The sequence below is a fragment of the Microcaecilia unicolor genome, chromosome 2 (genome assembly GCF_901765095.1).
Source record: "Microcaecilia unicolor chromosome 2, aMicUni1.1, whole genome shotgun sequence".
Taxonomy (NCBI): domain Eukaryota; kingdom Metazoa; phylum Chordata; class Amphibia; order Gymnophiona; family Siphonopidae; genus Microcaecilia; species Microcaecilia unicolor.
The window spans coordinates 173,024,318-173,049,841 of record NC_044032.1 but is presented as its reverse complement, the minus strand read 5'-3'; the positions used below and the strand labels follow the sequence as shown (position 1 = coordinate 173,049,841).

The window sequence follows — 25,524 nt, the reverse complement described above, 5'->3', positions numbered from 1 at the left end:
GATTATACTCCTAAATTGGCATAACTCTGTCAAAATTTACTGGGGCTGAGGTGCCTAAGTTTTTATGCTCAAAATTTCACTAAACTAAATTTAGGATCCATAGGTAGCAGAATGGGGTGGGTCACAGGAACCATGGCCCCCACCAATATTGTGCCCAGAACATTGGCACTAGAGGGCTTGGGGGATGGGCACTTCAGATTGGTTTGTTTTGCCCTTCCAACCAAAGAGATGTTCTGCTGTCCCTGTTAAGAGCACAAAAAGTAGTTGAAAGGCTTTTGGGTGGAGAAATAGGAGCTTAACACTATTTACAGTACTAGGCTTATAAGTCTATGCAAATTAATGGCAGTCCTAAATTTATAAGCATAACTTTTAAGCTGAAAATAAGGATCAAATTTAGGAGCTTAACTTTTAGGAGCTTAGTTTTTTTTTTTTTTTTTACTATCGGGCATATAGTTTATAAAAATGTTTGTTTTAACCATGTACACTGCCTTGATTGGTTCATTTATTACCAGGGGGAGCGTATATATGTTTTTATACATGTCTGAATGGGTGCATTTTGGCTACAAATATCCTAAAAATAGGCATGCACTTGGACTTCCAACCTAGGCAGCCTGTTTATAAAATGACCCTCTGTGTCTCTGGGAGAAATACCCCCATTTACAAAGCTGCACTAGCAGCTTCTGCTGCCATAATGCCGACACAGCCCATTCACTTTTAATGGGCTGTGTCTGTATTGCTTTGTGACTTTGTAAATGGGGAGGGGGTATATCCCTTAGTTGTGTAGGTTTTTCTGACCATTTTAAAGCAGCATCTTTAACATATATATTTTTAAATTTAGAATTTAATCTAGGTGTACATGAACCATATAATTAAGACAAGGACTAGAGATCTCCAAACAAATCAAGCTAATAAAATAAATCCTTAACATATACTTGATTTTGTTTTTAATAGATTGACAATTGCATTCTTTGCCCTCTCTGGCCTGGATATGCTAGATGCCTTGGATATGGTGAACAAAGCTGATATAATAGAATGGATTTATTCACTGCAGGTCCTTCCCACAGAAGACAGTGAGTGAGTTTTTTTTTTCTATGATAACGCATATCATTTTCACAGACCAATTTCATATCAGTTGGGAAGAAAAAATTTTCATGAGGTTGTGCAATAATTTTAGTAAGCAGATTGTACCCATCTTGTGTTTTTGCTTTGTGCATAACAATATGCATGGACAGAATTAATCTGATATAACTGTATACTCTGCTAACCCACCAAGAATAAAACTAGTTAAGAGAGCCAACAAAGTGTTGTTGCAATGGAATTTATACTGGTTGCAAGGAGCACGTCCTTAAACTTCAGACTGCACAGAACACAGTGGCGCGACTGCTATTTGGCAAATTGCGGTTTGAGGCAGCGAAGCCCCTCCGTGAAAAGCTCCACTGGCTCCCGATCAAAGAAAGAATTGAATTCAAAGTCTGTGTTCTCGTTCACAAGATTGTCTACGGGGAGGCCCCAACCTATATGTTTAGCCTTATTGACCTCCCGCCCAGGAATTCCGTGAAGTCCTCCCGCACCTATTTGACTCTCCACTTTCCTAACTGCAGGAACTTGAAATATAAGCTGCTCTTTGCCTCGTCGTTCAGCTACACATGCCTCCGTTTCTGGAATGCTCTACCATCACCGTTAAAAGAGACAGCCGAACACAGCCTATTCAAGAAATCTCTAAAGACTTACCTGTGTAATCTTTCTCACTCCACTCCTGCTTGATCCCCTGCATTCCCTCATTCCTCTCCCCTGTTGACCCCCCTCTCTTCCCCTCCTCTACTGTCTACTCCATCTTGCATATGACTTTATTGTATTGTACTCTTCCTTCAACGTTGTAAACCACATAGAGCCTGCCTTGGTGGGATTATGTGGGATATAAATGTTCACAATAAATAAATCTATCTATCCGTAAGCTGTCTACATCTGGCTGAGTAGAAACAAAATTGAGAGTCATGTATTGGCCTAGTCAAAGTCCTGATTTGAACCCAAATAAGGTGCTGTGGTAGGACCTGAAACAAGCTGTTCTTGCATGAAAACCTACAAATGTTTCTGAATTAAAGCAGTTCTGCAAAGAAGAATGGCTAAGATTTCTCAACAGCAAAATGAAAGACACAGTGCGTCCAGTCAAGTTTAGGGGGGCAGTTGCTTATTTGTATGGGTGCTAAGGGTGTTGGATAACTTTGTTCTTTAAATAAATGAAGTTATAATTAAAAAAAAAAAAAAACTGTGCTGTGTGTTCACTTAGGTTTCCTTTGTCTAATATTACATTTTGTTTAAAGATTAGAAACCACTCAGTGTGACATATATATTAAGTACCAAATTTTATAAATGGCAGTGAAAAAAACCCTGTGCTAAGCACTAAGTGAGGAGCTGTTCATAGAATAGCGCTTAGCACCAGGACCTGTGCATTTCACCAACTAAACCCTGGTGTAAATCCTCACACCTAAATTAGACATAGATCCCCCTTATTCTATAAAGTGCACATAAACTGCAGGAATGCCCCTGATCCGCCCGTGTGTGTGTCTCCTTTTTTGGAGCAGCCCATAAATATGCACACCTCCACCCACCCCCCTCCGTCCACCACCGGGCCGGGCCCCCCTGAATTCAAATCATAGCGCCTCACTTCGACCTCGCTCCATGTGAAAGATGCACAGCAGTGGCAGTCTGCAGATCGCCTCTCTTCGGGCCTTCCCTCCCTGTGTCCCACCCTCACGCAGCTTGTTCCCTTCTTGACTTGGCCTCTATTCGACTGCTGAGTCATTCTTTAATTATGTCCCATCTTGATTATTACAATTCCCTCCTTTACGGTCTACTCCAATATCAGGTTGGTAGGTTTCAAGTAGTTCAAAATGCATTAGTTAAATTGATCTATGGTGCAAAAAAAATATGACCGTGCCTCCACTCTTTTGATAAAAGAACACTGGCTTCCTGCCTTTTTATAGGATCCAGTTTAAAATCACCACTCTTGCTTATCAAATTTTGCACTCTGGAATCCTGTCTTTTTTTTTTTTTTTTTTAGTTTTCTTACTCCCTGTACCACATTGCATGCCCTCTGTTCTGCACATCAGCATCTATTGGTTGTTCCTTCTTTTCTTTTTTTTTTTTTTTTTTGCAAATACACTCACATTCTGTCCTTCCTATTTTAGTGTTGCTTCAGCAAGTTTATGGAACTCTCTACCCTTAGATCTTTGTTCTGAATTATCATTTTAAAAAATTAAAGCATTATAAAAAAAAAACATGCTTTTTCATTGTAGCTTATCAATTACCATTAGTAGATGTCCCCATTAATTCTATATGATTTTACACTGCTACAGCATCACTTCCTTTGTCTTGTCATGTTTCATTCTCCCCCTTTCTGTTGTATCTTAGTATGATTGTTAATTTGACTCATAGTCCTTCTCCTCCCATTTTTTTAATAGATTAATGTAAGTAACTTAAGACTCCCTTTGTTTTGTTTTCCCACTTCTTCCCTCTTTCTTTTAAAAAAATTTAAAATGTAAGCTGCTTATTTGTATTATTTGTAGTATAATAAAGGTGAACTATGATCTATCTAAGACTAGCTTATGGTTAGATGGGGAGAGAAGAGCAGCTGTTCATTTACTTAATTTTATCCTTTAAGGAAATGGAATTGAAGCCCTAAGTGGAGATGCTCCTCAGTATTTCTTTGGGACAGTCTACCTCGCATGTGCACTTATGTGCCTACTTTGCCACCACCATGCAGGACCAGGCAGTCTAATATACTAGCTGATTCCATACAACTCCTAGGGGAGGAGGGCGGGGATATAAGAATGCATCCTGTTGTCCTTGGAAAACAGCTTTGCTTTCTCCAAAAAAGAAGCAAAAAGCTAGGTGGACTCTCTCTATGGGCTTTAGTCCACTCCAGATAGAAGGCCAAAGCTCTCTTGCAGTCCACAGTGTGTCGTACATTTTTGCCAGGATGGGCTTGGGGTTTCGGGAAGAATGCTGGCAGAACAATTGACTAGTTTAAGATGGAACTACACCACCATCTTAGGAAGGCACTTAGAATGAAGGCGGAGGTCTATTCTATTGTGATATCTTGTTTATGGCAGATCAGCTTGGGCTTGGAGCTCAAGGACTCTGTGGGCTGAAATGGCCTTTACCAAAAACAAAACCTTCCATTACATTCATTCCCACTATTCCAGGACAAGTGTCCATCGACCAGCAGATGGAGATAGAGAATACAGAACTGAGCACCACTACATAGCTCCCTGCTAGCAGCTCAGCTCCTCAGTATTTTCTCTCTCCAAGCAGGTGGATGGACAGATTTCCTCTGTCTCTGGTTCTGAGGCCTTGCTCCTGGTCCAGTTGGTCAACTGGTTCCCGGTTGAGCATAGTGGGCAGACATACCTGGTGGTGTTTTCCCCCTTGGAGTGTTTTGCGTTCTTATGGTATCCTGCTCAGCAACCAGTCTGCTTCAGAAGATAAGGAACAGTACAGGCAGCGTAGTGAGTTTGGCGGGCTGTTGGTGCTGTGCCCTGCCGTGACAGGGGGGTGGCAATGTCCCCTGGTTAGTGTGTTCTCTGCTGTGCTTTGGGCCTCCCTTGGGAGCGATTTGTGTCTGTGCTCACAAAAAAAAAAAAGCTTTATGGTTGAGTTGTGCTGCGCTCTGGTTTAAAAAAAGACAAGAGTGGGTAGCGCGGTGCGCCACATGCTTTCCTGTGCTGCGACATTCTTCGTTCATGGCAGCCCCCCGCTGGGAGTATGAGGAGCTTCCCATCTTGCAGCGGGCAGGGTTCCTCCTTGGGCTGCTGCACGGTGTGCAGTCCAGTTCCCGAGTGGAGGGGTTGAGTTGGGGCTCACGCACACAGAGTGCCTCAGTCGCAGCAATGCGTTTCTTGCAGCTCTGGTCCCCAGTGCAGCGTCTCGGTGCTTCGCCTCAGAGGGAGGCGGGAATGGCAGCCATTTTGTTCTCTGCCAGCGCGAGGGCCTGTGCAGACAGCTGTAGCAGTGGTGATTTCGGGGGGGGTGGGGGGGGGGGGGCGGGCCGGGCCCGGCCCTGAGTCAGAGCCTACCCTTCTGGGCTTGTTCTCTTGCTCTGCCAAACTTTGGGTTGGTGCAAGTAGTCCCTTCTCCAGTGGCCCTAGCATCTCCTGGGGGACAGGAGATGGGGTTTTCCCCACCGGCTCTCAGGAGTTCGCAGCGGATAACACGTGGAATCTTCGTTTTGTTTTGCTGCAGTTGGGCTGCTCTATGGGGTCTCCTCTGTCAGATCCCTGGGAGGGGGATGACCCTCAGATGCTTGGTCTGTTTCAGCGGGGGAAGTTCGGCTCCCTGTTTTTGGTGGCGCTAGCAGCACTTCCCATAGCGAAACCCTTCGGGTTCTCTGGAGGAGAGTCTGTCGGCTAGCCTTGCGTAGGGCCTCGGGCTTGTCCAAGGTGTTCCCCATGTAATGGTCATGCAGGGCCTGTTTACCACAATGTACAGTGCACTTGACTCAGGCCTGCAGGTTGGGAGAACCATGGCCCACTTCTTTTCTCTAGTGAAGGGAGAAGGAGAAGCTCTGTTCCCTACATTGGACTCAGTGTCTGCAGTCGCCTTGAATTTTCCCTTCCTGGTTGCTGGCGGCATTGCCGCGTGGAATCTGCTAGATGGGAAGCTGAATCAGACCTTGTAGCCCGTCTTGGAGGTGTTTGCATTAGGAGCTGCAGGCTTCTGTTGGTAGCCCTTTGTCTTTCCCGCTGCTGGTTGTCTTGAGTTGAGGGCTGCGGCATGGGCCTGTTTGCAGTGGCAGCAGCAGTCTGTTTCCCAGGACAGTCCCTGGACTGCCTGGTTGGAGGCACGTTTTGCCTGTCTGGTGGACACTGTGTATGACATTCTACAGGCTTCGGCCTAGGGTATGTCTTTGGCATTCACCACAAGCTGTCAGTTCTGCCTGCGGCCATAGGCGGTGGTTGCCACCTCCAAGGCCTGCGTGGTCAGGTTTACACTTTGGTACACCCTCAGCAATTTAGTTCAGGAGCTCGGTGAGTCGGGCTCCAGTGTTTGCCAGGGGACGTTCCTCGTTCTTGGACCGCCCTGTGGGCTCGGCAAGTGCCTGGTTTCGTGTCAGCACTAGGGGTAGGCCTGGTCCTCAGAATTTTGGCCAGAAGGCTCTGTTTCGGGCCTGGCATTCTCCCTTCCGGGGGATGGGGAACCAGGAACCAGCAGGGCATTCGAGGTGACTGGCTGCTGTCTCCCGGCCATCCTTGGGTGGCCTGGCTGGCTGGCCCATCTGGGCCGACATGGAGCCGCTTTCGGGCATTTTGGCTTAGGTGTTGGATTTTCGGGGTACTGGCTTCTGGCTGGTGTTCTCCCCTCTGGTAGCCCCTCTCCTTGCAGTCTCCTTGTCAGAGGGGGCCTCTGTCTGCTCAGAGCAGAAGAGCAGTGGAGGTGCTGCTTTCCTTTTGGGCCATTGTTCCTGTCCTTCCTGCCGAGCACTGTTTGGGTCCTGTTCTGGACCCTGCCAGGTGGTTCCGTCGGACCCGAGGACCCTTTTTGAGGACATGCTCATAGTGGTGGTCTTTCTGCGGAGACACAGGTTTTTGTGTTCTCCTGTACCTGGATGACTCCGGGTCTCTTCTTGGGAGTCATATCTGGGGGGCTGTTGGACTACAAGGGACTTTGAGGGCAGGGTGTTCATGTTGGGGCAGGAGGAAGGCAAGGTGCTTGCTGGACAAGAAAAGTAGTGGGGGGGAGGAAGGGCCACAAGAGTACCAGATTTTTTTTTTTAAATGTATGATCACCACCCTTTTCCTAGTTGAGGGGGCTCTCGGGTTACCCTTTCACTGCTTCAGACCTGGCAGTAAATCTCTCTCATTATGCTCCCTCAAACTCTTTACATTACCCGTCACTTTGCATTGGGGCAGTTTAACTAAGTCTCCTTAGCATACATTTTAATATGCTGTGCACAGATGTCTACTGCATGAGATAACTGCATTACTGACTCCCCCCCCCCCACACACTGCATTAGTTGGTGAGGCCAGTAATGTTCAAAGATAATTACATGCATCTGCCCATGGTAGCTTTCTGCATCAGCACCCAAATGCCTTCTAAAGAGCTGTCATATTGACTTCATTCTGTATTTTTTTTACATTATTGTGCACACAATAAAAACACAGTGTATGCCAAAATAATTACTTTTAATGTGGTGGGCAGAACTTTGCAGCATTTACAGTGAGGCCCTTGTATGGGAATGGGCTAGACACACCAAAAGGAAAACTATGTACAGGAGGCCTAAATGCCTGTAACCTCTGGAGATATTTTACTTAGTCATTGGGGAAAGGTTGCCAGAAGTGAAAGAGGGTGGAAAAGGCAACAGCAGAGCACCTGTTTATAAGGGTAACTGAATGATGTTAATACCTGCCCAACTAAAGCATAATATTTGATCATTAGCCTGGGGCTTTTCAGTGCTGAGGACAAGGATCAGGCTCAGAGCTGTAATCTGCCCCCTTCCCCTGTTTTCTCACCCTCAGGCTTCAAAAGTGGTATAAATCATCAGACTGCCTTGTTGATTTGTTGTGCAAAACTAAATATTAAGACAAACTGTAGAATGGAGGAAGAGGATATTACTCTGTTTTCCTCTTCCCAACAGTTTTTCCTCTGATAATTGAACAGCTACTTTCCAGCCACAGGGGAAGCATAGAAGGGTGGCTAGAAAAGGAACCTTTTTCAAAGCTGTCCATTAGGAAGTGTCCAGGCTACATGAGATGAGCCCCCCCCCCCCCCCCCTTGTTTGCAGACCCTGAGAATATCACTTCTGTGGTGCATCCAGCCTTACTGACTCCAGTAGAGGAGTCCTGAATATAGGTTTCTTGCACTACAGTGTGCTCCATTTCAATGCAATATTGGTTCAAAGATTGCTCTGAACCTCCTGAATGGAAGGTTCTCTTTGACCTTCCATTCAGGAGGAGGCTGTGCATAACCTAGGCAAAGGAAATTTTCGCAAGAGGTGCATCTCTTCTCCCCCCCCCCCCCCCCCCCCCCCCCCCCCCGTTACCTTTAAAACACCCCCACTCCAGTCTTTGGCCATGCAGTGGCACTCATAGGCATGCCTTTGCCTCCATTGGGATTTTCTCTCTGAGCCATCCCGCCCTTCATAAAACAGGAATTCGTGTCAGAAGGGGCAGTGAGAAAGTCCCGATGCAGGCACAGGCAGCCTATGAATGCTGCTGCCACTGCTCAGGTGAAGACTGGAGTGGAGGTGATTTGAAGGCAGGAGCAGAGGGGGCGAATGGGTGGGGAGAATTGCGGAGTAGAGAGCAGGAGGCTGAATGCAGATAAACTGTCTGACGGGGTGCATATGCAACACATGCACCTTGAATGGATACACCACTGGTGAGAAGGTGCAAGCCATCATAATAACTTCTTATTCAGTTAATAGTCAGCTAATGGAATGTCTATTATTGCAGTACTAAAATGATGTCTTGTCATCTTTTGGTGCAACTTATTTCTGTAGTTTTAGACTTGGACACATGTCCGTCAAGTTTAGCCACCTTCTGAGTATATTGAAGATTGATTTCACTCCATGGGTTTTGTGATGCAAGAACTATACACTTTGTAGAAGGTTCATTTATTTTATTTTTTAAACTTTATTTTCCCCAGATTCAAATTTAAATCGCTGCGGGTTCCGGGGCTCTTCATATCTGGGAATGCCATTTAATCCTTCCAAGGTTAGTTCTAACACGGTCTGCTTTTCTTTTTTTATATAAGTGTTGAGTAATTGTTGCAGTTTATTGTTGGCTGAGTAATTATTGCATGAAGGAATTGATGCAGCGTAATTTTGCTTGAAAATCTTTATGTAAGATTTGCTTTACTGGGTCGGACCATGTCCGTCTAGCTGAATATCCTGTTACCAGCAGTGGCCAATCCAGGTCAAAAATACCTGGCAGGATCCCATTCTGCTTATCTTAGGGAATATGCAGTGGATTTTCCCAAGTGGTTTATGGTCTTTTCCTCCAGAAAGTCTCCCAAACATCTTTTTAAACCCAGCTACATTAACTACTACTACTTTTCTGTAGCGCTACTAGATGTACACAGCACTGTACACTTGAACATGAAGAGACAGTCCCTTCTCGACAGAGCTTACAATCTAATCAGGACAGAAAAACAGGACAAATTAGGGAAATACTTAAGGTGGGAATAATAAATTCTCCGAGGACAAGCAGGCTGCTTGTTCTCACTGATGGGTGACGTCCACGGCAGCCCCTCCAATCGGAAACTTCACTAGCAAAGTCCTTTGCTAGCCCTCGCGCGCCCGCGCGCACCGCGCATGCGCGGCCGTCTTCCCGCCCGAAACCGGCTCGAGCCGGCCAGTCTTCTTTTGTCCGCACTCGGTACGGTCGTGTTTTCGCCGTGTCGAGCCCCGGAAAGTCGACCTCGCGCGTCCAATTTATTTGAGCGTGTTTTTTTCCTTCGGGAAAGTTTTCTCTTAGTCGGGAAGTGCTCCGGAAACCCCCCGCCGGGTTTCGTGTAAATCCTCCCCGTACTTCCAGCTTTTTGCCCCGGTAAGTTTTCTTTCGTCGTCGGGGTAGGCCTCTTTTTGGCCTCGGTCGAGATTTTTCTCCCTCTAAATTTTGGTGCTTCAATTTTCGCCATTTCGGCTTTTGATTTCGCCGGCGTGATTTTTCCGCCCATGACATCGAAGCCTTCCAGCGGCTTCAAGAAGTGCACCCAGTGCGCCCGGGTTATCTCGCTCACTGATCGACACTCGTCGTGTCTTCAGTGTCTGGGGGCCGAGCACCGCCCTCAGAACTGCAGTCTGTGTTCCCTGCTTCAAAGGCGGACTCAGGTAGCGAGACTAGCCCAGTGGAACGTGTTGTTCTCGGGCTCTTCGTCGGCATCGGCACCGGGATCTTCGAGTGCATCGACGTCGTCAGCGTCCAGACCATCTTCCTCGGCCGCCCCTGCATCGAGTGCATCGAGGCATCGGGCCTCTGCATCGGCGCCGAGACATCGGATAGCTGCATCGACGTCGGTGGTACCAGGACCTCGTCTGCTGATGTCGTCGGACGGTGGTGCATTGGGTGGAGTGCAGGTGAGGGCTGTCCATTCCCCTGCTGGTGGCGGTGAGCCCTCGGGTGGGTCTCCGCCTACCCTGAGGGCTCCTGCGGTACAGCCCCCCCGAGATCGACCTTCTTCAGTCTCGGCCCCGAGGAAGCGACGGATGGATTCGACGTCCTCCTCGTCGGTGCCGGGGAGCTCCGGTGACATGCTTCGGAAGAAATCGAAGAAGCATCGACACCGGTCTCCTCCCCGTGTCGGCACCGAGAGCTCTGGGTCGCCGAGGGATTCGGCACCCAGCAGGCATCGGCACCGAGAGGACCGCTCACCCTCTGTTCAAGAGGTGTCGATGCGCTCCGCTCTGGACAGCCCGGAACAGCCTCCACGCCCGGAACAGGTACTGACGTCGACGCCTGCATCGACCTCTCAGCCTTTCTCTGCAGCCACTCTAAACGAGAGCCTCCGGGCCGTTCTCCCAGAGATTCTGGGAGAGCTGTTGCGCCCTACCCCTCCGGTACCGGCGGTGCTTGCGCCTCCGGTACCGTCGAGCGTGGCGCCGGCTGGCCCATCGCCCAGGTTGAGGTCCCCGACGTCGGTACCGCGTGCGGTGCCGACCGCGGCCACCTCCCAGGAAGGCTCCCCGACCACGTTGGCGGAGGGAGCTTCGCCGATGCGGGCAAGGGAGTCTACCTCTCGACGCCCCCATCGTGGACGGGGTTCCACGGAGTCGAGCAGGGCGAGGTTGCAGACACAGGTCCGGGAACTTGTGTCTGACACCGAGGGTGAGGCCTCGTGGGAGGAAGAGGAAGATCCCAGATATTTCTCTGACGAGGAGTCTGAGGGTCTTCCGTCTGATCCCACTCCCTCTCCTGAGAGACAGCTTTCTCCTCCCGAGAGTCTGTCTTTCGCTTCCTTTGTCCGGGAGATGTCTACGGCCATCCCCTTCCCGGTGGTTGTGGAGGACGAGCCCAGGGCTGAAATGTTTGAGCTCCTGGACTATCCTTCTCCACCTAAGGAAGCGTCCACTGTTCCCTTGCACCATGTCCTGAAGAAGACATTGCTTGCGAACTGGACCAAGCCATTAACTAATCCCCACATTCCCAAGAAGATCGAGTCCCAGTACCGGATCCATGGGGACCCAGAGCTGATGCGCACTCAGTTGCCTCATGACTCTGGAGTTGTGGATTTGGCCCTAAAGAAGGCTAAGAGTTCTAGGGAACATGCTTCGGCGCCCCCGGGCAAGGACGCTAGAACCTTAGACTCCTTTGGGAGGAAGGCCTACCATTCCTCTATGCTCGTGTCCAAGATCCAGTCCTACCAGCTCTACACGAGCATACACATGCGGAACAATGTGCGGCAGTTGGCGGGCTTGGTTGATGCTCTTCCCCCTGAGCAAGCCAAGCCTTTTCAGGAGGTGGTCAGGCAGCTGAAGGCGTGCAGAAAATTCCTGGCCAGAGGAGTTTATGACACTTTTGATGTTGCATCCAGGGCCGCTGCTCAAGGTGTGGTGATGCGCAGGCTCTCATGGCTGCGTGCCGCCGACCTGGAGAATAGACTCCAGCAGCGGATTGCGGACTCGCCTTGCCGTGCGGATAACATTTTTGGCGAAAAAGTCGAACAGGTGGTAGAGTCTCTCCACCAGCGGGACACCGCATTCGACAAGTTCGCCCGCCGGCAGCCTTCAGCTTCTACCTCTACAGGTAGACGATTTTTCGGGGGAAGGAAGACTGTTCCCTATACTTCTGGCAAGCGTAGGTACAATCCTCCTTCCCGACAGCCTGCGGCCCAGGCTAAGCCCCAGCGCGCTCGCTCTCGTCAGCAGCGTGCGACTCAGCAAGGCCCCGCGGCTCCCCAGCAAAAGCAAGGGGCGAGCTTTTGACTGGCTCCAGCAGAGCATAGCCGACATCCAAGTGTCAGTGCCGGGCGACCTGCCTGTCGGAGGGAGGTTGAAAGCTTTTCACCAAAGGTGGCCTCTCATAACCTCCGATCAGTGGGTTCTCCAAATAGTCCGGCAAGGATACACCCTCAATTTGGCCTCAAAACCTCCAAATTGTCCTCCGGGAGCTCAGTCCTACAGCTTCCAGCACAAGCAGGTACTTGCAGAGGAGCTCTCCGCCCTTCTCAGCGCCAATGCGGTCGAGCCCGTGCCATCCGGGCAAGAAGGGCTGGGATTCTATTCCAGGTACTTCCTTGTGGAAAAGAAAACAGGGGGGATGCGTCCCATCCTAGACCTAAGGGCCCTGAACAAATATCTCGTAAAAGAAAAGTTCAGGATGCTTTCCCTGGGCACCCTTCTCCCCATGATTCAGCAAAACGATTGGCTATGCTCTCTGGACTTGAAGGATGCCTACACACACATCCCGATACTGCCAGCTCACAGACAGTATCTGCGATTTCAGCTGGGCACACGCCACTTCCAGTACTGTGTGCTACCCTTTGGGCTCGCCTCCGCGCCCAGGGTGTTCACAAAGTGCCTAGCTGTGGTAGCAGCGGCGCTTCGCAGGCTGGGAGTGCACGTGTTCCCATATCTCGACGATTGGCTGGTGAAGAACACATCCAAGGCAGGAGCCCTGCAGTCCATGCAGATGACTATTCGCCTCCTGGAGCTACTGGGGTTTGTGATAAATTACCCAAAGTCCCATCTTCTCCCAGTGCAGAAACTCGAATTCATCGGAGCCCTGCTGGATTCTCGGATGGCTCGTGCCTATCTCCCAGAGACGAGAGCCAACAACTTGTTGTCCCTCGTCTCGCGGGTGCGAGCGTCCCAGCAGATCACAGCTCGGCAGATGTTGAGATTGCTGGGCCACATGGCCTCCACAGTTCATGTGACTCCCATGGCCCGCCTTCACATGAGATCTGCTCAATGGACCCTAGCCTCCCAGTGGTATCAGGCCGCTGGGGGTCTAGAGGACGTGATCCACCTGTCCACGAGTTTTCTCGAATCCCTGTTTTGGTGGACGATTTGCTCCAATTTGACTCTGGGACGTCCCTTCCAAATTCCTCAGCCACAAAAAGTGCTGACCACGGATGCGTCTCTCCTGGGATGGGGAGCTCATGTCGATGGGCTTCACACCCAAGGAAGTTGGTCCCTCCAAGAACGCGATCTACAGATCAATCTTCTGGAGTTGCGAGCGATCTGGAACGCTCTGAAGGCTTTCAGAGATCGGCTGTCCCACCAAATTATCCAAATTCAGACAGACAATCAGGTTGCCATGTACTATGTCAACAAGCAGGGGGGCACCGGATCTCGCCCCCTGTGTCAGGAAGCCGTCAGCATGTGGCTCTGGGCTCGCCGTCAGGGCATGGTGCTCCAAGCCACATATCTGGCAGGCGTAAACAACAGTCTGGCCGACAGGTTGAGCAGGATTATGCAACCTCACGAGTGGTCGCTCAATTCCCGTGTGGTGCGACAGATCTTCCAGGCGTGGGGCACCCCCCTGGTGGATCTCTTCGCATCTCAAGTGAACCACAAGGTCCCTCAGTTCTGTTCCAGGCTTCAGGCCCACGGCAGACTGGCGTCGGATGCCTTCCTCCTGGATTGGGGGGAAGGTCTGCTGTATGCTTATCCTCCCATACCTCTGGTGGGGAAGACTTTGTTGAAACTCAAGCAAGACCGAGGCACCATGATTCTGATTGCTCCCTTTTGGCCGCGTCAGATCTGGTTCCCTCTTCTTCTGGAGTTATCCTCCGAAGAACCGTGGAGATTGGAGTGTTTTCCGACCCTCATCACGCAGGACGACGGGGCTCTTCTGCATCCCAACCTCCAGTCCCTGGCTCTCACGGCCTGGATGTTGAGGGCGTAGACTTTGCCTCTTTGGGTCTGCCAGAGGGTGTCTCCCGCATCTTGCTTGCTTCCAGGAAAGACTCCACTAAGAGAAGTTACTTCTTTCATTGGAGGAGGTTTGCCGTCTGGTGTGACAGCAAGGCCCTAGCTCCTCGCTCTTGTCCTACACAGACCCTGCTTGAATACCTTCTGCACTTGTCTGAGTCTGGTCTGAAGACCAACTCCGTAAGGGTTCACCTTAGTGCAATCAGTGCATACCATTACCAAGTGGAAGGTAAGCCGATCTCAGGACAGCCTTTAGTTGTTCGCTTCATGAGAGGTTTGCTTTTGTCAAAGCCCCCTGTCAAGCCTCCTACAGTGTCATGGGATCTCAATGTCGTTCTCACCCAGCTGATGAAACCTCCTTTTGAGCCACTGAATTCCTGCCATCCGAAGTACTTGACCTGGAAGGTCATTTTCTTGGTGGCAGTTACTTCGGCTCGTAGAGTCAGTGAGCTTCAGGCCCTGGTAGCCCAGGCCCCTTACACCAAATTTCATCACAACAGAGTAGTCCTCCGCACTCACCCTAAGTTTCTGCCAAAGGTCGTGTCGGAGTTCCATCTGAACCAGTCAATTGTCTTGCCAACATTCTTTCCCCGTCCTCATTCCTGCCCTGCTGAACGTCAGCTGCACACATTGGACTGCAAGAGAGCATTGGCCTTCTACCTGGAGCGGACACAGCCCACCAGACAGTCCGCCCAATTGTTTGTTTCTTTTGACCCCAATAGGAGGGGAGTGGCTGTAGGGAAACGCACCATATCCAATTGGCTAGCAGATTGCATTTCCTTCACTTACGCCCAGGCGGGGCTGGCTCTTGAGGGTCATGTCACGGCTCATAATGTTAGAGCCATGGCTGCGTCGGTAGCCCACTTGAAGTCAGCCTCCATTGAAGAAATTTGCAAAGCTGCGACGTGGTCATCTGTCCACACATTCACATCTCATTACTGCCTGCAGCAGGATACCCGACGCGACAGTCGGTTCGGGCAGTCAGTTCTTCAGAACCTGTTTGGGCTTTAGGATCCAACTCCACCCCCCGAGGGCCCTGTTTGTTCTGTTCCAGGCTACACTCTCAGTTAGTTGGTAAATTTTTTAGGTCAATCTCAGTTATGTCCTCGCCGTTGCGAGGCCCAATTGACCAATGTTGTTGTTTTGAGTGAGCCTGGGGGCTAGGGATACCCCATCAGTGAGAACAAGCAGCATGCTTGTCCTCGGAGAAAGCGAATGCTACATACCTGTAGAAGGTATTCTCCGAGGACAGCAGGCTGATTGTTCTCACAAACCCGCCCGCCTCCCCTTTGGAGTTGAGTCTTCCCTTGAAGTGTATTGTCTTGCTACATACTGGACTGGCCGGCTCGAGCCGGTTTCGGGCGGGAAGACGGCCGCGCGGGCGCGCGAGGGCTAGCAAAGGACTTTGCTAGTGAAGTTTCCGATTGGAGGGGCTGCCGTGGACGTCACCCATCAGTGAGAACAATCAGCCTGCTGTCCTCGGAGAATACCTTCTACAGGTATGTAGCATTCGCTATAAACATGGGTAATGAACTAATGAATAGGGGTTAGGAGATAAAAGCAGCCTCAAAAAGGTGGGCTTTTAGCCTAGATTTGAAAACCAGAAATGGAGCTTGATGTACTGACTCAGGAAGTCTATTCCAGGTATTGTGCAGCAAGAGTTGGCAGTGGAGGAGAAGGGTACAGATAAGAGAGATTTACTCAATGAACGGAATTCCTGGGGAGGCGTGTAGGGAGATAAGAGTGGAGAAGTACTGAGGAGCTGCAGAGTGAATGCACAAAAGTCAATAAGAGGAGTTTGAACTGTATGTGGAACCGGATAGGGAGCCAATGAAGTGACTTGAGGAGGAGGGCTAATATGAGAATAGCAAGACTGGTGGAAGAGTTGACAGCCAATTCACGTTTACCCATTCCACCCCACTCATTTTATAGACTTCTATTATATGTCCCTTCAGCCCTTTGCTGATTTGTTTCCTTGTCATCCACCAGACCAGTCTAGACTAATGGATTATATACATCCACAAGCGGAAGGAAACAGAGAAAATAGTTCCAAGTACTTCACCCTTTAAGGGTATCATGCAGCCTGGAATGCTCAGTATTTTCTCTGTCTCCTAGTGGATGGTGGACAGACTGTGCAACTTCTGGCTGGTGCTTAGCTGATGGCTCGTAGTCTGGCTTGTCCATTTCTCAGTCAAGCAGGGGGGGTTATGCCGATGATTTGAACTTTCCTGAAAGGATGGATGATGCCTGGTGGAGCTGGGCTCATTTGTTTCTCGGCTGGGGTGATACCCAGTGGTACTGGCTCCTCTCCTGCCTGGAGTACGGGTGTACAGAGGAATTATGAAGTCCACTTTTGGCCCTGCATCTGAATTCCTCGAGGAAAGGACAGTTGAAGCAGCAAGTATTCTCCTGTGGTTTTTATTGCTTTAATGCTGAGGTACTTTCTTTCCAGCTGTTGGTCTGTTGCAGGTGATTATCTCTCCTGGTGTTGGGCTGATTTTCTACTGTCTGCAGTTCCCGCCAGTTACTCGCAAGGTTTCAGCATGGTTCGTGGTGTCTTCTTCCAGCTGATTCTTGCCTCGGAGGGTGTAAGCTGTTCACCTTTTTCGGTCAGTCATGCTCTTCCTGGCAAGGGCAGTTTTCTGATGCTGGACAGCAAGGGCGCGCGTTTAAAAAAAAACCCAAACAAACACCCATGTAGAATGGGAGGGACACATTGCTGTGTTCCAACTTGACCAGTGTTTCTTCCAGTAAATATTTGTTTTGGGTTTTTTTTGCCACTTTAGCATCGTGGCTCCCCTTTTTCCACTTCCCGTGCTTTTTGGGCAGTGATTCTGTACAGTCTTCAGCCCTCTTTGGATGGTGGCATCTTTTGAACTCTTGGCATGCTTGCACATCAAGCCTCTTTTGGGGTGTTTCTGTGGATGTCCTGTTTCAGCAACTGCTCAGCAGTAGTCGGGGGGTCAATGAGGTTGCCTTACCTCTTGGTGGTAGGCCTGGTTGCTTCAGGCGCTGTTTTCTTGCCTGTCTCTTGCAGGTCAGTGTGACCTACTTCTAGTCTACCTTGGAGTATCGTCTCCTGTAGTTTATGGGGAGCATCTTGTAGGTGGCTTGCTCTTGTGCCCTTAAGGCTTTGTTTCCCTTTCAAGGCCTTAAGGCTCCATTTTTGGGGTTGCAATGCTGAGGGTGGCCTGTTTGGGGCACAGCAGCTTGGAACCTTTTGATATGAGATTTTCATGGTTTGCCTCCCTGTTGGCCTCTGTGGACTCTTTCATGCCCTAGGTTTTCTGTTTCAGGGTGGCTCTTGTGGGAGTTCTAGTAGATTCCTTCCTGTTAGCCCCTTCTCTGTTTAGGTCCTCACTCTCATAGGTGGTGCTGGCTCCTTCATGTACTTCTTTTGGGTGACACGCGAGTGCCTGCCTGCCCTTTCCTTCAGTTGCCTGTAGGGAATTACCTTCTGGGCTATATGCGCTTCAGTAAGCGTTCGGTGGCCTCCAGGGAGATGCTTTTTACCTTCCTCATGGTCTGAGGCCAACATGCTTCTTTTCAGCAAGCTGGCTTTGTTCTATGCTCCTGCCATGCCTAGCACGGCTCTTCTTTTCCCACGGAGTTTGGCTCGGTCACGGTTGGTGGAGTCTCTTCTTCTCCTTTGCCTCAGGACCTGGGTCCTTGTCTGCCTGGCAGACTGTGTACTTTTCTGGAGGTGGACGTAACGCCTTTCCCTCCTACTCCATACTCGTTGGCTCCTAGGTGTCCCGGGTGATCTCCAGGTGTTGACTCTGGTTCCACCTGTTAGGCATCACCCTGGCCTCATCTGTGGCACCTTGCTCCGGTTGTTGTACCTAGCTCCATCTCGGGTGATAGAGCCTAGCTCCAGCTTTCACTAGGGTTTCTAGCTCTGGCTCTTCCTCTGCTACAATTCTTGGCTCCGGCCCCAGAGCACTGATTGGCTGGTCTCCACAGTTCCTGGTTCTGGCTCCCATCATGGAGCCTAGTTCAAGTTTTTGACTGTGGAGCTTTCCTGCGGCTTTTTTGTCTGTGTTGGCCCTAGTTCTGGCTGTCCTGGTTCTAGCCGTCGGTCCCGGCTGCCAGATCTCTGTCTTGTCCTGGCCACAAGGTCTCTCCTGGCTGCCACTGGACTCTGGCCTGGGACGTCGAACCCAGCCTAGTTCCAGTTCTGACCATCGGGTTTGGCCTAGAAATATAGCTCCATTCCAGACCATCGAGCCTTGCTTCGGCTCCATTTTTTGAACTTTTAATCAGGCTTGGTCCATTGCGTCTATCTTTGCTGCTGGCCGTTGGGCTTCACTGTGGCTTGGCCGGTGAGCCTGACTCTTGCCGGGGTGCATACCATCACCTCTGGCTTCATCTCGGGCTCTTGAGCATCCCTCCTTCCTAGTCTATATGGCATTCACTAGACATGAGGCATGCTTCTCATGTTGTCTAGACAGCATGGGTCTTATCTATCTTGGGGACTCTTTCACCTGTCTCAGTGGCAGGTGGAGAGGGGATCGCTCTTGGCCTCAGCAGCTTAGCCTGGACCTTTCCTTGTGCTCGCAGCATTGCCCCACCTCTGTAGGTAGCATGTGGATATGTCTCTGTTCTTTGCTCGGGGCTGTTCATTGGCCTGGGGAGCTCTGCTCCATCTTTGGTTCATCTCCCGAGTGCCATTTCGGTAGCCAAGGGCGGAGGTTTGTCATAGTTCTCTCCTCAGTAGGGGGCATTCTTGTCTTTTTTGTTCCTGGGTTCCTTTGCGGGGATCTTTACCTTCTTTTCCCTTCCTGTTTTGGTGCACAGGGTGTTTCGGTCCACTTCTCGTCCTTGGCCCTTCTTGGGTGGTTGCCCGTGCCATTGGTTGGGGACTCCCAGTCTTTAGATGTGGGTCTCCCAGGACCTTAGTTCTTGGGCTTCTCCCACCCTGATGGGGGGGACACTGCTTTTGCACATTCCATTAGTCTGGACTGGTCTTGTGGATGACAAGGAAGGAAAAATTGTCTTACCTGATAATTTTCTTTCCTTTATTCCAATCAGACCAGTCCAGATGCCTGTTCTTTGTGTGTTCCTCTGGTTCTGCATTTTTTATTGGGTCTCGGGTCCGGCCCTCGTGGTCATCGCCAAGAGTTTGTCGTCAACTCCATCCTCTTCATGTCTCCTTCCTATGCCTGCTACATGTAGCTCCTACCTTTTGTTGAGCCTCAACCTATTTCCTCGGTAAGGGAGAGGGGGGTCTCCAGGTCAGAGTGCGCAGGCCGCATGGCGTGTCGCCTCTCACCATTCTCCTAGTTGAGGTCTACAGCTGGGCTAAAAGCCTTTTTGAGGTTGCTTTTGACCCTTAACCCCCTATTTGTCCAGTACTCCTGTTTGTTTTAATTGGTCCCACAATAAATTATATATTTAAGCTCATGGATGTTCATTCAAAGAGGGGGGGGGATATATATGCCCCATCATCCGCCTAATCTCTAAACAGAAAAGCCCAGAAGTCTCCAGGGCTTCTGGGCTTTTCTGTTTAGAGACTTTGTCAATGAGAGTAATTTGATCTGAGCCCAGGACTCTCCTTTTCCTGTTAATGGTTACAGATCTGATACGTTGGGGTTCACAGGGTTTACCTTTCGACTTACAAAGGGAGTAAATTTTTTTTCTCTTCTTTCTTCCTCACGTTCCTTCTTTGGGGTTAGGCGGACGATGGGGCATAGCTGAAGTAGAGAGGGGGGCATCTTTTCTGTACTGTCACAAGGCCCAAAGCGGCTGCAGATTAACACTGATAGCGGGACACATGTATTGGATGTGGCATTCGCTGGCGAGAGGAGTGGGGACAGGGTCGTTAAGTGACTGGGCCCCTATGATGTGGTTTTCTAGGGTTTTGATAAGGGGATTGAGGGATGGGAAAATTCTGGAAAGGGGGTAGGGAGGGACCTATCTAGGGTACTTTTTGTGGCAGTTGGGGATCTTTGGTTTGACTATTAGTCCTATGGGGAGTATTATAAGGCTTGATTTATTTGAGTGGATTTTTTTTTATGTAGAGAGGTGATTTTGACTTCTTTGGACCAGTGGAAGAGGGGGATCCTGTAGGCTGGGACGGGAATCCCCCAGATTTACTTTCTTTCGCTGTGACACTTGGCAAACGCTTTACTGGCTAGCCCAAATAGCTATAGAGCAGAGTTTTTTTTTTTTTTTTTTTATAAACTCCTGGCTCCGGATATAGTTCAACCCCTTACAACCATGTTCAGTGAGTTTATTGAATCTAAACCAGCTATCGTACTCCTTGACTATGGCTCACATCATTGTACTCCCTAAACCATGTAAGGATTCTACCTTGCCTTCCTCATATAGCCTTAAAACACAGAAGTGAACTAGGCCTAAGCTGCTGGCCACCTGGTTGGCTAGGGAGTTCCCATCTCTTATTGCCTATCCACAAGTTGGATTTTTGTGTGGTGGTCATGCAGTGAAAATATTAGGTGGATTTTGGCCTCTGTAGAGGCAGTCCTTGTCAGTCACGAGCCAATGCTAAGGGAAAGGGAATGGTACTTGATTTACCGCCTTTCTGTGGTTTTTGTAACTACATTCAAGGCAGTTTTACATAGTATATACAAGTACTTATTTGTGCCTAGGGTAATGGAGGGTTAAATGACTTGCCCAGAGTCACAAGGAACTGCAGTGGGACTCGAACCGAGTTCCCCAGGATCAAAGTCCACTGCACTATCCACTAGGCTACTCCTCTGCTCCCCTTATTAGTTTTGACGCGGAAAAAGCATTTGATAGAGTGACATGGCCTTTTGTGTTTAAAGTCCTGGAAAAGATATGGCATCCAGGGTGGGTTCTTTGATGCGGTTTTTGCGCTTTACCATGCACCTTAGGCTTCCATACTGGTTAATGGCACAGTCTCCACTTCCTTTCCTATTGGCAGGGGAACAAGACAAGGCTGTCCGCTTCCCCATTGTTGTTTGTCCTTTGGTTAGGGAGATTTTGGCTAATCCTTATTTTAGAGGCGTATGGGTAGGAACAGAGGTTTTTAAGATTTTGGCTTTTGCCGATGATCTTTTGGTACATCTGGTCTCTCCTGATACTCCTGAAAACTCTCTAGTAGTATGGGAAGTTTTCGGGGTTCTGGTTGAACATGGATAAATTGGAGGCATTGCTGACTACTCCAACAATATGAAGAGACTGGCTACAACTCAATTTACATACTTGGGTATCCAGTTCCCGGTTAACCCTGCGGAGCTATGTTCAATAAACATTAAGAAGTTAATGTGCTCTGTTAAACAACAGTTGACAGTCTTGAGCTCTCTATCCCTATCTCTTCATGGGAGGATTAGTTTATATCATATGTCCTTGTTTCCACATTGGTTGTATATACTTCAACAGCTTCCTCTTTGGGTTCTGAAGCAGGATATTAAGGTGTGTAAAGATCTGCAGTAGATTAATTTGGATAGGGCAGAAACCAAAGGTGTGCATGGATTTGCTTTATGGGCTTTGGGCAGCAGATGGACTGAGGCTCCCCAATCTCCATCAGTATAATTTGGCGTGTCTCCTTAGGCACCTGAGATATTGGAGACTGAGGGTCATACTCCCTGGTTTACAGAAAGGGGGATTTTTCATCCACTACACCCTCATCTTCTACATGTGCCAGGGGCAGCCCCATCTTCAAACTTGTGGCATAATGTTCTACTTAAATCTATGAGAGCAGCCTGGCAGGTATTACTCAGATATTGGCACAAGATGGCCACCAATACTGAGTTTTTTTTTTTTTAACCCTTAGAGGGGAATTTGGATTTCACCCTGGGAATTCACTCTTCAGTTTTCCAGGAATGGGGTAGACAATGGGTATTTGTGTGTTGCAGATATGCCGATTGAAATTGGCACCTTCAAGCCATATGACAGTATTGTTAGTGCATTGTCCTCATACCCATGAAATTTCTATGCATAGTTACAAATCGCCCACTACGTGTCACAGCTTCTACATACAGGGTGTGCTTTGAATATGGTCGCCCATTTGCAATCCTTTTTTACATCCACTCAGGTGCTTCGTATGTCAGTGTCTTATTTTCATAAATCCTTCACTGCGTTGGTGCTTCCAAAATCTTATGCCCTCATTGTGGCAAGATGGAACTTGGAATTGGGCCATCATTTGAGGTAGGAGTTTTTATCTAAAATGATACGTTTTATTCCACAGATAGTTTAGAATGCTCGGTCTAGGGAATACCTTTTTCGGATTTTAACAAGAGCCTATTTTTCCCAGAGACAAACATTCCATACTAGATATATCCAGTCTCCTCAGTGTAGTGTTTATGGGGCGATGGAGAATATCTTATCCCATGCCCTTTGGACATGCCCAACCATTCGGGGATATTGGCATCAGGTGCTCACATTCATACAGAATATCTTCCCTCTACCCCCAGATTTTGTTCCCGCCAGTGTTTTGTTAGGTTTGGAAACATTTAGAGGCTCCCTTTCAAAAGGGCGCTGACATTTTCTCTATAAGACCTGTATAGTGGGTGTGACGTGTGTCTTGGTGCTTGAGGGATACCCCTCATTTGTGGCATTGGGGTAATGCTGTCCAGTTATTAACCTGGGAGGCCCATTCTGCCTGTGTCACAGCAAAATGTAGAAAATGGTTTTGGTTGGTTTTGGAGCCTTTTGTATAGCACCTTTCTCCTCGAACGTGAAACCTGCTCCTTAATACCCTACCTCTGTGACACTCGAAGTGGTGGTCCTATTTTCCCCAGTTTCGCTCTACCTCTTTAGTTTATTCTCATAGGGGAGAAGGGGTGGGATGTATATGGGATAGGGGAGAAGTTTGGGTGGATCCTGATGGGTGGGGGGGCTGTTGGAAATTCTCCTTATCTTTCTGTGGGACGGTGAGAGTCGGAAGAAATAGAGCTCTCGCTTCCCCTTTATTATAGTTATGCCTCGAGAGAGAAAGAAAGCCAGCAGATCAATATCACAACAAAAAGATTTTATTGAAGATACCGTGTATGAACAAATCGCCCGACACAGGCCGTGTTTCGCCCACCTAGGGCTGCGTCACTAGAATAGTGGGTAGGGAGGAGGGATAAAATTGTAAATAAGTGTGATGATGGTTTGTAAGATAACTCTTCCTTTTTCTTCATGTATGATCTGTGATTGGATTCTTTGTATACACTTATTGTTGGACTCGTCATCAATAAAAATTGTTAAAACTAAATACTCTTTCCACCGCATCACTAATCTGGCTGGCCTGAGTCACAGAAACAACATTCAACCCAGGTATCCTGGATGGCAGTGTGTAGTGCATTATGCTTTTCTGGTAGAAGTGATCAGAAGTTTTTTCAATTTTGTATGAATGCAGTGGCGTAGTTACAGGTGGGCCTGGGTGGACAGAGGCCCACCATGTTGCAGCGCACATGGTCAGTGTAGCTGGCGGGGATCTCAAAGCCCCATCAGCTGAAGTCTTCTCTGGATTCCCCCCTCCCCCAAACTATCTCAGACCCGTGTCAGTTGGTGGCACACCTCCAGCCACTGACACTGATGGCCCCCCATACGTTCAGTTCATATGCAGGGGGCTTTTGGTGATGGCTGGAAGCATTACCATCGAGTGCCTCAGGTTTGAGACAGTTCAGTGGGATGGGACCACCCTGGACTTTGGGATCCTGCCAGCCATGGTTTAAAAAAAAAAAAAATTAACCACTTCGAGGGGGGGGGGGGGGTTAGCAGGCAGAGAGGAAATATGAGGGCAGACCCATCCAGAAGTGGAACTTTGGCTATTCTACTGGAATGAAGTATCACTCTTCCATAGTAATGCAGGAAAAAAGTGTTTTGAATCTTTATTAATTGATTCTACACATGTTATTTTTTCCAGAGACTGTGTATAAGCAAAACAGAAAACTTCAACAGCAGTAATGTTTTTAATGGTCAAGCTCAGCTGCTGTGTTAGGCACAGAGGAGTTTCTTAAATATTTTACCAAATAAGGATGGACTTTATGGAAGGCCGTGTGAGTTGAAAGTATACCGTGTAAAGCAGAGTTGCCCATTTTTTTCACATGCTGGGGAAGACATGCCCACTTCTGTGAGCATCAGACTTGTCACTGCCTCTGTGAGAAGCAGTGCACACACTTCCCAGGATAGTTGCTGGCACTAGAAGCAGAAAATGATGGAAATTCTAGCTGGGGCTGCTGCCAGGCGGGTAAACAGCATGTGTTTTATTTAAAGCAGAATTGCTGGCAAGCAGTTAAAGCAAACAAAATCATTAGTTCTTCTCATATGAATCCTATGGCAACAGTACTAGTGTTCAGAGGTTGTAAAAGTTTATTTTCTTTATCCTTTCTCACCATTTATTGTGAGTAATTTTAATAGGATGCCAATCAGTATCAAAACCCACATTTGTCTTCTCTTCTCCCTGTGCCACATTTCCTTTTTTTCTGGCAACAATCTCATCCATAAACTCAATAGATAAACAACTTAAAATTAAAGTGACAAAATAGTAGGATATGTGATAATTTATAAGAGAACTCTTCTTAAAAGTAAATCTAGGAATAAGACCAAAAAGATCTTGTGCAAGGCAAGGTCTAGTACCAGTTGACGCTCTGCTGGATACGAGAGAACTATATTGATTTGTTCCCCCGAATCCTGAATGTGCATTTCATAGAGTAAAGGCTAAAGGGTCATAGATTTTGATATACCTCCTTTCTGTGATACATTCAAAGTGGTTGACATTTTATGATTTGCAGGTACTTTCTCTGTCCCTCATGGACTTACAATGTAAGTTGTGTTGTGTGTTTTTTTTTTTTTTTTTAATTGTATAGTGCAGGGAGGCTTTATAACAGGCATGGATCAGGATTTGTTCAGGGCTTTTACATATGAAAGGTCATGACTAACATGAACCTCACCTTTTTCAGGGCAACACCAGGATCATAAGCTGGTGCCGGGCAAAATGGTAGACTATTATAAAGAACAAAATTACAGAGCATATTCAAAAGCATGGATTAATGAGACAAAGTCAACATGGATTTAGTGAAGGGAAATCTTGCCTCACCAATCTACTACATTTCTTTGAAGGGGTGAACAAACACGTGGATAAAGGTGAGCCGGTTGATATTGTGTATCTGGATTTTCAGAAGGTGTTTAACAAAGTACCTCATGAAAGGCTCCAGAGGAAATTGGAGAGTCATTGGATAGGAGACACTGTTCTACTGTGGATTAAAAACTGGTTAAAAGATGGAAAACAGAGAGTAGGGTTAAATGGTCAGTATTCTCAATGGAAAAGGGTAGTTAGTGGGGTTCCCCAGGGGTCTGTGCTGGGACCGCTGCTTTTTAACATATTTATAAATGACCTAGAGATGGGAGTAACTAGTGAGGTAATTAAATTTGCAGATGACACAAAGTTATTCCAAGTCGTTAAATCGCAGGAAGATTGTGAAAAATTACAAGAAGACCTTACGAGGCTGGGCGTCTAAATGGCACATGTCGTTTAATGTGAACAAGTGCAAAGTAATGCATGTGGGAAAGAGGAACCCGAGTTATTGCTAAGTCATGCAAGGTTCCATGTTAGGAGTCACGGACCAAGAAGGAGATCTAGGTGTCGTCGTTAATGATACTTTGAAACCTTCTGCTCAGTATGCTGCTTCGGCTAAGAAAGCAAATAGAATGTTAGGTATTATTAGGAAAGGAATGGAAAACAA

The 25,524-nt window shown here is 48.3% G+C and overlaps 1 protein-coding gene across 2 annotated transcripts in view; it reads left to right on the top strand.

Annotated features, from left to right (window-relative positions):
- Window positions 1-25,524, top strand: part of PGGT1B (protein geranylgeranyltransferase type I subunit beta) — an 85,503-nt gene that overhangs the window by 4,060 nt on the left and 55,919 nt on the right. For both annotated transcript variants that reach the window (XM_030193499.1, XM_030193498.1), the window contains exons 2-3: window positions 952-1,070; window positions 8,644-8,711. In XM_030193499.1, the coding sequence (XP_030049359.1) occupies window positions 952-1,070; window positions 8,644-8,711 (187 nt within the window). The remainder of the gene's footprint in view (window positions 1-951; window positions 1,071-8,643; window positions 8,712-25,524) is intronic.